The sequence below is a fragment of the Etheostoma spectabile genome, chromosome 16, assembly GCF_008692095.1.
Source record: "Etheostoma spectabile isolate EspeVRDwgs_2016 chromosome 16, UIUC_Espe_1.0, whole genome shotgun sequence".
NCBI lineage: Eukaryota > Metazoa > Chordata > Actinopteri > Perciformes > Percidae > Etheostoma > Etheostoma spectabile.
The window spans coordinates 6,002,856-6,015,670 of record NC_045748.1 but is presented as its reverse complement, the minus strand read 5'-3'; the positions used below and the strand labels follow the sequence as shown (position 1 = coordinate 6,015,670).

Below are 12,815 nucleotides of genomic sequence, written 5' to 3'. Positions count from 1 at the left end.
CAGAGCACGTTTTTCTCCCATCCCATAATGCTGTGTGGACTAGCCAGACCCTCCTCCGCAGCGCTATGGAAGAAGTTCTGGCAATGCGAGACTAGCTCTTATCCTAGTGTTTAGTGGCCAGGTGTGTGGAGATGTGAAAGCAGGATTTGATCTTCCTTCTCTTTGTTCATTGTTCACAACTTATGTATCCCCCCTCTCACGTTGAAAAATGACGCCAAAGGGCTGGGTCTGACTGGGGTGCTAGAGGAGACGTTTTTCGTCAGTATTAAACGTCAAAGGCACCTGATAAGGCGTCGCTTTTTGAAGTGCTGAGAATGTGTTTCCTGTACTGTCTTTCCTTTAGACGTGTTTGGATTACATTTGACACCATCCGTTATTTTCCAGATGTGTTTATTTTAATGGATTTCCATACAGTGGATGTAATTTAGCACTATTAATGGTATAAAACTGAATAGCGTGACAAATTAATTCCATGCAGGACATAGCGATCCTGGAATTGTAGCTGTTTAGGCTTGGTCTCTTTTTCATTGTGATAGATTTAGTTGTGTTTGCTACTGCCTCTCAGAGTGCTGAAGCTGGCTGTGTCACCCATTTACAATGACTTCACTTTCTATTCTAACTTCTCCTCTCACTTTCAACAGCAGCATGTGTTCAGGTTTCACAGCTTACTCAGGTTGGTGGGTTGCGTGTCCTGTGCAGTTGGCCCGTTGTAGGTCGTAGTTTAGTGTTATGACAATCTTTTTTTGTGATAAAATGTTTTTATTTGGTTATGACAATATACAAAATAATAAACCTAAACACAAGTATGTGGATTTTCTTCTTCTACTAAAGCATCATGTTTATTTTTTCAGATTAGTTGAACTAGTTAAAATGATTTTTTTTTTACCCCCAAGCTAGATAGTTTACAGAAAGACAAAACTGACAGAAGGGGGTGACTAACAGAGAAACCTGCAATTACGGACAGCCCAATGGATGTTTCAGTGCACACCACAGTTACTGATATTTTAGAGCCATGGTCGGAGCCATAGACTAATTTGACCAAACCTCAATCAGGATGAATGAATCAGACAGACATGACTAAGAAACAGGAACAGAAACACACCCTTGGGTTCATGCTCCCCTGGTTGGGAATAAATAAAATGGTAAAACATCTGTGTGCTTGTCCACCAAAGATGGTGGTGGCGATAATTGGCATTTAATAATCTGTCTATGTTCAGAAAAAGAACATGTTTTAAAGTGTTTTGCTGGCCCATGTACTGTAAGTACGAATGTTATGTGTGCTACAATATATAAAAGCCTCATTGTACAAAATGAGGCTTTGGTACAATCTACCTGGGTTGTGTTATCTCATTTCCCTTGTCAAGGAAGTGGAACAGCGGATGGCAAACCCTTTTTTTCACCTTTGTTTTGGTTTTAATTTCAGCTCCAATTCACAATCCAGTGAATGTTATTAATATGTCTACAACATAAATACAGGACAAGTCAGAAATCGAGAATTTATTGAATAGGTCAGGGGTTCTTGGCATTTTTTGTCTCTGGGGGCCAGAGTCTTTTTTTCTAATTAAGATAAGTCAAATGACTCTATGCCAAGACTGATGGATGCTTACATAAGAACAGGAACAGAATTTAAAAAAAAAAAAAGTGCTGTCGAGATAAAATGAAGTGATAACTATGGTTCACCTTACAATTCAGCCAACACTGCACTGCACGACACCACGTCATAGAATTGAGAATTACTGGACTAGGTGATACTCAGACGTGACGAACTGTAATCGGTGATTTGCCTGCAGGAAGTAGGAGTTGTTGACAGGATCGCCGGCTGTCACTCTGTCAAATGATATTGACCCTCGAGTGTGATAAAACTAGACAGCCATCATAAAAAGGCAGAGAGGCAGCAGATGTGCTAATAGGTGCTTAAAGCTGATAAGACAGCTACAACTTTACCGATGAAAGGTTCTTTGCTGTTTAAGAACATTTCATTTTCAACCTTTATATGTCATTGATTTTGAGAAACTGTATGTACTTGTGTCTTGTCTCGGTGTAATAAATGTCTATATATTTCATAATAAATCTATTTTTAGCCGTGCAAGCAGTCACTATTGTCAGTCTGTCCACCACTTTGATGCAGAAATCATAACAACTATAAGATGAACTGCCTTTAAAACTTGGTACAGAAATTTGAGGTTCCTACTGGAGAAATTAATATTTTTTTCTAGCACCCACATGAGGTTTACGTTTTTGGATTTGATTATAAAAAATTGGAAAATATTTGCAAACGTGACCTATCATACTTAGCTTTATTTTGTGATTAGTGCTGATTAACAAATGTTAGCATGCTTATGCTCCAAAATAAGATAGTAAACATTAAGTTTCCATCCACATGTCAATTGAATTATCTGAAGTTCGGCCATTTTGTCGCCCATTTCCTTTGGGAGTTCCTGATAAATTATATTCAAAAAGTCTCATGTCTCCTCGTCCGTCCACTTCCATCTGTCTTTGTTGACACCCGCCACGTGTGCAAACAGAGCGGAAATTGACTAAAACTTCTTCATTTTGTGGCAGATTGCAACCATAAAATGACCTAAAACTTAATCGCAAATTATTATTTATTCGGCACATAACGTTTGCATCAGCGTTTATCCCATAAGCCATATATCGATCAAGATAAAACTCGATGAGACCGATTTCCTTTGAGTTGATATTCATGAAATTCCATCAAATTCTACTGTTTCCATGAGGCATTTTTTATTCGATATGACTTAATTTGGATAAAAACGTGTGGATGGGAACATAGCTAGTGTTCTTCAACAAGGAGATCTGAGAGCTGCTGAATCCCTCCTAGCCCTAGAGGTGGTTCAAGGATGAGGTTCTCATCCTTGACAGGGGAGTGAGAAAGGAGAGTTCCCTAAAGCATGGTATTACTGTTTAATTGCAAGACAAACGATCATGCTAATGGATTCTGGCAGAAATAGCGGTTTTGTCTTCTAAATATCAAATGTTTTCAAGCTGTGATCCAGTTACTTATATGAGCTACAAATCACATTTTGGACAAAAAAAATCCAGCTTGTTTGTCATGCAAGCTGGCTAGTATTTCCAGAAAAATGCAGACTTACTACAAGAAGCAGGACAATTTCAATGTGTGTGTGTGTGTGTGTGTGTGTGTGTGTCAAAAGGACCAGAGCATGGGGTGATGAGGACTATCCTCTGCTAACCTTAATGCAGATGACCAGTGATGGCCACAGCATCACCTCGACAGTAAGTCATAAATTCAAACTCTGCTACATTCATAGAAAAAGATACAACAAAAAATCAAAAAAATAAGGGACCAGTTTATAAATTGCAAATAAACCAATTTTTTTTAGCTTTGCTTTTTAAAACCTGCTAATTTCAGTATATTGCCTTCATCAAACAATCTAAACATACAATACCATCCCTGACATGTCATGCCCCTCTCGTTCCTCAAAATGATAGCTTTGTCTGTTTTTGTATTTTTTTGCAGTTTGTTGGATGACCTAAGAAACACAGGACAACAACAACAACAACAACAACAGGAACAGCAGCAGGAATTGCCGATCTCGCTGGAGGCGATTGTCCTCACAATCTTTCTCTCCATTATTATCATAATGACAGTGTTTGGCAACCTGCTAGTGATGGTGGCACTCTGCAAGGACAGACATCTACGGTGAGCCTGTTGTCATTTCTTTTTTCAAGGCTGGAAGCAGCAAATGTGGTCAAATCTGGCTTGAAAGTCCCAGGGAAAACAAGAATTGTTTCTTGTTGTCTCCTCTCAGACGGAAGAAAACAAACTACTTCATTGTGTCGCTGGCGTTTGCTGACCTGCTGGTTGCGTTGTTGGTGATGCCTTTCGCTGCGATCGAGCTGACCACCGGCCAGTGGAGATACGGAGAAATCTTCTGCTTGGTCCGAACCTCCCTGGACGTCCTGTTGACTACAGCGTCCATTCTGCACCTCTGTTGCATTGCGCTGGACAGGTTTGTGTGTGTGTGAGAGAGAGCTGATAAGGGGAGAAATTGAGAAATGTCTTTTCTTTCCAGTATACAGCATGTGTGTGTATTACTCCAGGTATTACGCTATCTGCTGCCAGCCGCTGGTCTACAGACACAAGATGACCCCAGTCAGGGTGGCAGTGATGCTCAGCGGCTGTTGGCTCATCCCCACATTAATCTCCTTCCTACCAATCATGCAAAGCTGGAACGCCATCGGCATCGAGGACATTGTGAGTCCTCAGTAGCCGAGCTCAGAAACAACTGCTGGCTATATAAATTATGATTCAAGAAAATATACTGTATTTTTTAACAAAATATCACTTTTGAGTTTGTATACCTCCCATAAATGTTTTGGTTATATATTTTGTTTAAAAAAAAAATGTATATAATACAATTTAAAAATAACAGATAATTAAGAACAAGTACATTTCATCACAATCTTCCAAACTGATTGTAAGTGATTCAAATAAGAAATTCCCATGTTCAAAAAAGGGTAGAAAAAAAAAAATGTTTTGGTCCTACCCCGTTTTTCTATTTGTATACTTTAGTCAAATACAAAACAATTTGATGCTTTACTTATTTATACATGTTTACACACAAATACATGGACCGTATATCTACCTACCTACACGCACATGTGCACATGCATACACAAAGACGCACATGCATACACACACATACATTTACACATTTTTTTCTTTTCCATCTATCTACTTTGTTTCCTTCTTTCTACATCAAAACTGAATAAAAACCCATCCAAACCAAACATAGCATATATAACCATACAATCAGTACACAATACCATAACCTCAATTCCTTTTCGTATCAATTCAATATATTACTTTGATATTGTCTCTCAAAATTGCTCATAATTTCATAGCTTCACTGCAGGCGGCAGCTGTTCCATAAAAAAAACTCCTTTGGTTGTGAAGCAATGATATTTAGCATTTGTTCTTATAAGTTTTTGAAATATAAAAAGTTCCTCTTAATTGATGTTTGCTCTCACTCATTTGAAACAACCCTTGGATGCAGTTCGATAGCTGTTGATTTACTTTGTACATGACTTGTGCAGTTTTAAAGACCCTAAAACACCTAAAGGGAGAGATGTTCTTTCTGTGAGAGCAAATGCAGCGTAAACCTTTTCAACCTAATGCTCTCTGTTTCTAATAACGTTGCCAATCCCTTGAACAATGACACAGTAATGCAGTGATCACAAAACAATTCCAGTCCCTGTGGAGCCTTTCTTGCTGCGAGCAAAGACAGCACCTCAGCAAGCATTTCCTGCTGGTATGAATATGTTTTGGCGTGAGGTTATTTCAGAGCTGCCTTGAAATGATCAGCAGGACTCCCAGAGGCAGACGAGGATAGACAAATTTATTCAGCCAGAGTTAATGAAATACATGGCTCTTTATTACTTACTCCGTCTGTACATGTGGGCCAGGTTTCAGTTTCATATATATGTGTTTGTGTGTACGTTTGTTTTGTCTTTGGTCACTTGTCTCTCTCTGAATAAAATAATCCATTGCACTCTTGTTCTGCCCAAAAAAGGAATTGTTTAAAATTGAGAACAAGAACTGATTTAAAAATTGGTACAGGCTGTCTGCTTTGGTGTGAACTGTTTCTGCTGCATCTTCACCAAAGAAAGACTCACACTCTGCTCTCCTGGTGATAATCCTATTTACTACTATACAGTATTTAACATATTACTATTACTATTTTCTTAGCAGCTTGCCTCCCCAAAGTTAAAAAAAACCCACTCCAAACAATACCTCTAACAACTAACCAATTAACATGTATTAATGTGTTTCAAACTTACAAACCAAAAATCATTTTTGAACTTTTAGAGCTGGGCTAGCAGTTTCCCCTTGCTTCCAGTCGTTATTACAGAAAGAAAACGCTACAGAAAACATATATCCTTAACAGGTTTAGGTTGTGAATAATATTGATGAAATTCAGTTGCATTAAAGTTGTATAGAAAATGTTTGTAAAAATGTCTGAACTTGGTGTATTTTTGCATCCATGTCTCGTTCCAGATTGAGGAGAGGCGAGCCTTGGCAGGAGGCTCCAACGACACAAGCTGTGTGTTTCTGGTCAACCGGCCCTACGCCCTGATCTGCTCTGCTGTGGCCTTCTACGTCCCGCTGGCCCTCATGGTCCTGGCCTACCAGCGGATCTACGTCACCGCCATGACCCACGTGCGGCAGATCGAGACACTACAGCGGGCCGGCTCCGCTCCTGTCACCGGTACGGCTCCGCTGATCAGCCTTAGGCCCTCCACTTCCTCAGATCCATCGGAGACCAATCGTCTTAGGCCAACAACGAGCTTCTCCTTAGAGCACGCCCCCATAGCAAATAGCCGCATGCGTGTTGAGACTAAAGCGGCAAAGACGCTGGCGATTATAATGGGTTGTTTCTGCCTATGCTGGGCGCCGTTCTTCATCACTAACGTGGTGGACCCCTTCATCCATTACTCAGTCCCCTGGCAGCTGTGGACAGCCTGGCTGTGGCTCGGGTACATTAATTCAGGGTTGAATCCCTTCCTGTACGCCTTTCTGAACCGGGCGTTTCGAAGGGCGTTTCTGGTGATCCTCTGCTGTGGGGATGAGCGTTACGCACGGCGGGGGAGCTGCTCCTATAGACACACCCACAGAGCGTGCTCGGCTGCGTCCGTCAACGGCACGTCTACGGCACTAAGGTAAACACGCGTTAAAGGCACATTTGCACCAGTTTTGGGGAATATTTGAGAGTTTTTTTTTTATATTTGTGTGTGTTGTCCTGCTGTCCTCTGTGTTAAAAAGCCACTAAAGAAGAAAACAAGGCCTCAGGCATGAAACCAGGTTGATTTGCCTCTTTTTGCAAAGAAGAGACAGACGTGCATCTACTGTGGACTGAGTGCCAGTGGGCTGTTGGATAGAATGCTTTGTTTCTATGTCTTTGACACACTTCACTGTAAATTTGAAAAGACGATAGATTGGATTGGTTAATTGTTCCACGACGTGATATTAACCACTTTTTCTTTAGTCGCAGCAATTTCAAAAGTTAGGCCAGTCTGCCCAGAGCTGCTGCAACATTGTACCATTACTCTGTTGAAGTGCAAAAGTCTCATGAAGGTAACAAGGACACCACGTTTATCTGTACAAGGTGACATACCGTTGATGTTACTGATTAGTTGCATATATTAGGTTGGATTAAATGACTGTCTTTTATAAAGACATTTAAAATATAAAATAATTTTATTTAGTTTCAGTCATCCCTACATTTTTATAGACATCCTATAGATCATAGATTGGTGGTACATTAAAACCAGCAGCGAGACAACATCGCTTGGTGCAATATTTTATTTGAATGAAGTTATCATTTCTCATTTAGGCCATGTTTACGCACTCTAATGTGTAAATAATAGATACTTTGTTTTCTCCAGGGATAAATGTTCATGGTCAAAGCAGCTGTGGTGTTCTGCAGATGGAACATTTGACCAGAAAAAAAAAACATACAGTCAAATCAGCCAATCTTGGACCATAATGTGTACTTGTTTTTAGATATGGGGTCTGCTGATGACCTAAGTCTTACGTTATTCTTTCCATCATGTCCCATTGGAAAACATGATTAAAGCTGCCCTTTCAAGATAAAAAATGTCAGGCTTTTGTTAAGCAGATTTTGGCACACACGTAGTACACTGTGTTTTGTGTGTGTGAACTTCCTTTAACTTATAGTGAATGGAGAAATAAGCCAGTGCAGACAGTAATAACAGCATGTAGCATGTAGGACAACAAACATTACGATCAGGAGGACTGAGGACAGAGATGGTCAGATTGTATGGAGTTGTCTTGTTTCTATCATATTGAAATATACATTTAGGTTGCAGTAGGCATTTTTTCGAAATAAATGCCAGTCCAGATGTTTTAGCCACGTGTGTGCCTAGTGACAACAATGTCATTGTGTCAGTCCACCACTTTAGTCAAGACTGAAACGTCTCAACAACTATTAAATGGACTGCCAAGAAATTGAAATTATGAATAACTTGGGTGGTCCCGACTCTTGTCTTGGTCTTCTAGCGCCATCATCATAGCCAAACTGGTTATTTGTCGAACACTTTGGTTTATCACTGAAACAAAAGGTTGACATGTCCCTAACTTTTACAGCTGCTGTAGGCCTACTCCGTGCTAATTAGCAGATGTTAACATGCTAACACATAAAGCTAACACAGTGAACATGGTAAGCATTACCTGATAAGGTTAGCACTGATATTAGCACTTAGCCCAAAGCACCGCTAGGACTAAGTAAAGCCTAACAGAGACACTAGCATATATCTTAGTCTGGTTTCTTGAATAGTAATGTTATTGTCTAAATAGTTGTTTTAAATAGTTATTTGACACAAATGCTGAACTAAACGTAGGAATGCACATTAACAGGACTTTATATAACTATAATTAACTTGTGTTATTTTGACACTATTTGGATCTCAGGTACTACAAGTCCTACCCATGACATTATTGCCTTTGTATTTATTGCCTTTGTAAAGCCCTTAGTAAAAAACGGACACAAAGGCTACCCTTATAAAATACTTGTCGGCTTGAAAGTAAACCTCATGTTGCTGTAAAAGATATGAGTCATCTGAAGTCGTTTGTCTGTGGAGCAGTAGTGTTCTTATAGAGTTACCGGAGGTGTTGATAGACTTCATTGAGGATGGACATGGACTTTTTTTATTTTTTATTTAAACAGATTGAAATCTTTAATTGAATAATAATTTATGATATCACAATATAGTCCAACAGTTCTTCTTACTTTTATTTTATAGGAGGGTTTCTGTTGACGTTAATGGTGGTGATTTAGTTGACGTCTGTGTTTGGGCTCTCCTTCGAGTGGGAATGATGGAGGAGGCGACCTGCTCGTGTCTGTACTGTTTAACTTTAACACAAGTACTGCACTGCTGGAGAGAAACAAAGGCAATTGCATATGCGTGCACGCACACACTTACACACCAGTGTTTCCCACAGAATTAGAGTCTAATGCAGTTGCACTTTTATTTTTGATATTTTTAGAATTCTGGAGTGTTTGTCAACAACAATCATGTCATTTTTTCTTCATGTCCCTCTTTTTTCCTAGTGTTACTTTCATATACAGTTTCAAATTCAATTTTTGTCACGGTTGAGAGGTTTGAGAGGCAGGGTCAACGAGAAGATTTACATGTAATCTGGAGAAAACTTTAAGGAGTGGCTGAGCAAATTAATGTGCTGTGTGTGCAGATCTACAATTAAATAAGATTTTACCCATTTTAAATATTAAAGAAATTCCAAATCAATATGTGGCGGTCAATGCTGATCTTGTGGCGAGCTGCCCAAATAAATCAATGTATGGGGAACACTGCACAAACACAACTGACAAATGAATCTATACAAAATATGGAAAAGCAAGTGTGACCTTCTGATATTGTCTAAAAATGTTACTTGTGTAAACCAATGGCACTCCACATATTACGTGCAAAAACACACGTACAGTGCATGCGTGTCTGTAGAAAGGAGGCATGCTGACCTTGTGCTTCTGCTCCAGTCATAGTGATTTTTGTTGTAATTTGCATAGTCTGTGTGTGTGTGTGTCTACAATTTTTTTGGGCTTTCTGTCTTTGTGTGTAGGAAACAGAAAGGCAAACAGTGTTAAATCCAATCTGATGACCTCTCTTAAAATGTGTCTCAGACAGAAAACAGACTCAGACAATCAGATTAGAGCCGACAGGATACTGGAAACTGAAATTACTGGAGGAATCCTGACAAGTTAGTCTGTCTGTGAGCTCTAGGGCGTAGTCTGTGAGTGGATGGTGTACAGTATGGTTCTATGTAGTGTAGTTTCTAGAATCACAAAAAAGTGTCTTCCTGTGTGTGTGTGTGCTTGTGGGTACACATCAAAAATCTGTCACTTTGTAAGACTGGGACCTGATAAAAGATCAATTTGTTCTGTAAAGACTACACTTTTTCAGTTTTTTGTACCTTTTTTTTTTTGGGCTTTTTCCGCCTTTAATTTTTGACAGGACAGTTAAATGAGAAAGAGGGGGAAGACATGCAGGAAATTGTCACAGGTCAGATTTGAACCCTGAACCTCTCAGTACATGTGTGCCTGCTCTACCATTGAGCCAACCTGGCCACAGCTTGTTGTGCCTTATAAACAGTTTTTCTTCCACTTCTCTCTGTGGTCACCAACAGTCTTCCAGGTCCTACCGAAGCCTGGCTACAGATAAATAACTGATGTTTCTAGGTCATTTTCAGCCAGTATTGCAGCAGAGGAGGATCAACCAAATTTTTGTTTAAATAAATAATATTGGAGCAGCAGTTCCGTTTTGCATACAAGTGAAGCTTTTGCATGTTTGACATCTCTGTAAGTTGATTTGACTGAAAATAAACAGTTACTGCCTACAGGGAAGGAAATTAACACAAAACCTCCGAATACTTTGGAACCTAGGTGGAGTAATGGCGAGTTTACACAATTTAATCAATCAATCAATCAATCAATCAATCAATCAAAAACATGCACATTTTGCCATTTATTTCCTAAAAAGTGGTGAGTTTTGGCTCATGATTCACAATACTCTGCTAACAGAACCTGTTCATGGAAGAAACAGCATTGTTGATATTTTTCCAATATGAAAATCCTGAGACTGCATTTCTGAGTGGTTTGCACACACACACACACACACACACACACACACACACACACACACACACACACACACACCAACCAACACAACACACACACACACACACACACCACACACCACACACACACACACACACACACACACACACACACACACCACACCCACACCACACACACACACACACACACACACACACACACACACACACACACACACACCTTTTAGCCTTAGTTGACTCTTGCCACATGAGAGTTGAGAAACCAATAATATTACTCATATGACACTGCCACTGTGGACCGAATAACAGTAAATACCTGTTTGGTTAAGTTGGTAGTCATGTTCTAGTTCAACTAGCTCTAGTTGATTTAGCTAGATGATCCTTTTTTGAGGTGAAACACTCCATACTGTAAACATGCGTTACCCCAGTATAAAACCAAAACACCTAATTGCACCATTTGACAGAAATGTCAACGTGCTCCTCAGATTGTTCCATCTGTGGCTGCCCCAACACTTGAAACAAGTTTTACAAGTTTAATTTCATTTCTGTTCTGGTCCTCTATAGTTTCTCTGACTCTCTCTGTCATCTTCCCTCCTTCGGAGCAGCTGGCATCAGTAACTAAAATAGTGTGGGCTGAATGTGTGAGCTTCGACTCAAAAATAAAAGCATGGGTGAATACAAAAACAAGCGTGAAAGGTGTGATATAAGAGGTTGATGCAGTCTTAATGTGCACAAATCAGATGGCAGATCAGATAGAAGAAAAAAAATCAGCTGCCTTGCTTTTTAGGCAAACCTGTACAGGTAAACAGGCACATTTCGGCGCTATATGATAAAGTAACATGTTGGACAGATTAGGAAAGCCAGGAAGTGCTATTACAAAAACCTGTTCCCCTTTAGTGTCAAGTGCCTGGTGAGAAAAATAACAAGCTACAACTCAGACTGTCCAACTCTTCCTGTAACAGTTAATCAGCTTCAGAGTGATCCGTCCTGAGTTTCACCTTTCATGGATATCACAAGTCCTGCCGAATCCCATAAACACTGTCGAGCAGCGGCCACTGCTATCAGCCGTGTACAATCAATGTGATTGTAATGCGAGTCAACTATCTGCCGGGCAATGCCAAAACAAAGCACAGCTATTTAGCGGTTTGACAACAGTAGAATTTGAAGTCTCTCTAGAATGAAGGTTCATGTGTGGGACGGGTTTTGATTAAAATAAGATAAAACATTCCACTCCATATAGGGAAATTGTGCGGCAGGATTCAGCAGGCAAGACAAATGAAGTATTAGTGCAAAAATGCACTGTGAAATAGCTGTTGAAACACAAAAATGATGACACCAGTAAAGTATTATTCAATACGTAATATCAAAGGGACACTCCATGTTTTCAATATATTTTTTACACAGGGTAAATTACATCGGAGGAGCACTACTCAGCATGTAAAACTGATGTAAATATCCTCTGTGGCTCTGGAAGAGCTTTGTCAAAGTCTGGGAATACAACCCCAGGGATGATGTCATCAGGGTTGTCTCAGATTGGGCTTGAAGACTACAAAATTTAACCAGCAGTGTTCTAAACTGGAAATGGTGGAGTTTACAAGACGTTGGCGTTAACCAGGAAGAGGGCTTTAAGGAAAGATACTATTCAAGTTGCATTATGGGAAATGTAGGATCTTGGGTTTGGGTGGAGCTTGACCCATACAGGGAATTAGGCTGAATCCCATTTCTCTGTCTTACCCCTTACCCCTTACCCCTAGCCCTTGGCCCCTTACCAAGTGGTAAGGGCTAGGGGTGAAAACATACCTCTATGAAATGGGAGACCACTTTGTTACATCACCATACAGTATTGATCACAAACTTCCAAGATACTGTCTGCAAGTGTGTCTATATGTTGATTGCGTGGGTTTTGATAAGTGTCATTTGCATTTATATATATTATAGTTATTTTATATTAATCTTGGTGGTGCAGAGGCAGATGTTCTTCTCTGGGTAGTACTTCGGTCTGTTTGCAATACATGTGTATACACACTGCATGGTGTGTTGTACATCTGTTTCAGTTATCACCGTTTTGAATGTCATTGATGTTTAGAAAAACTGTTAACAAAAATCTGTCTTTATTGCCCAATAAAAACATTGCATAAAATATATTATATTACAGAACCAT

The 12,815-nt window shown here is 39.7% G+C and overlaps 1 protein-coding gene across 1 annotated transcript in view; it reads left to right on the top strand.

Moving 5' to 3' along the window:
• The window catches only part of si:dkey-247m21.3 (5-hydroxytryptamine receptor 4), a 50,491-nt gene that overhangs the window by 13,865 nt on the left and 23,811 nt on the right, over window positions 1–12,815 (top strand). The window contains exons 2-6 of the mRNA XM_032540060.1: window positions 3,174–3,255; window positions 3,500–3,682; window positions 3,792–3,992; window positions 4,084–4,237; window positions 6,041–6,702. Of these exons, the coding sequence (XP_032395951.1) occupies window positions 3,233–3,255; window positions 3,500–3,682; window positions 3,792–3,992; window positions 4,084–4,237; window positions 6,041–6,702 (1,223 nt within the window). The 5' untranslated portion in view covers window positions 3,174–3,232. The remainder of the gene's footprint in view (window positions 1–3,173; window positions 3,256–3,499; window positions 3,683–3,791; window positions 3,993–4,083; window positions 4,238–6,040; window positions 6,703–12,815) is intronic.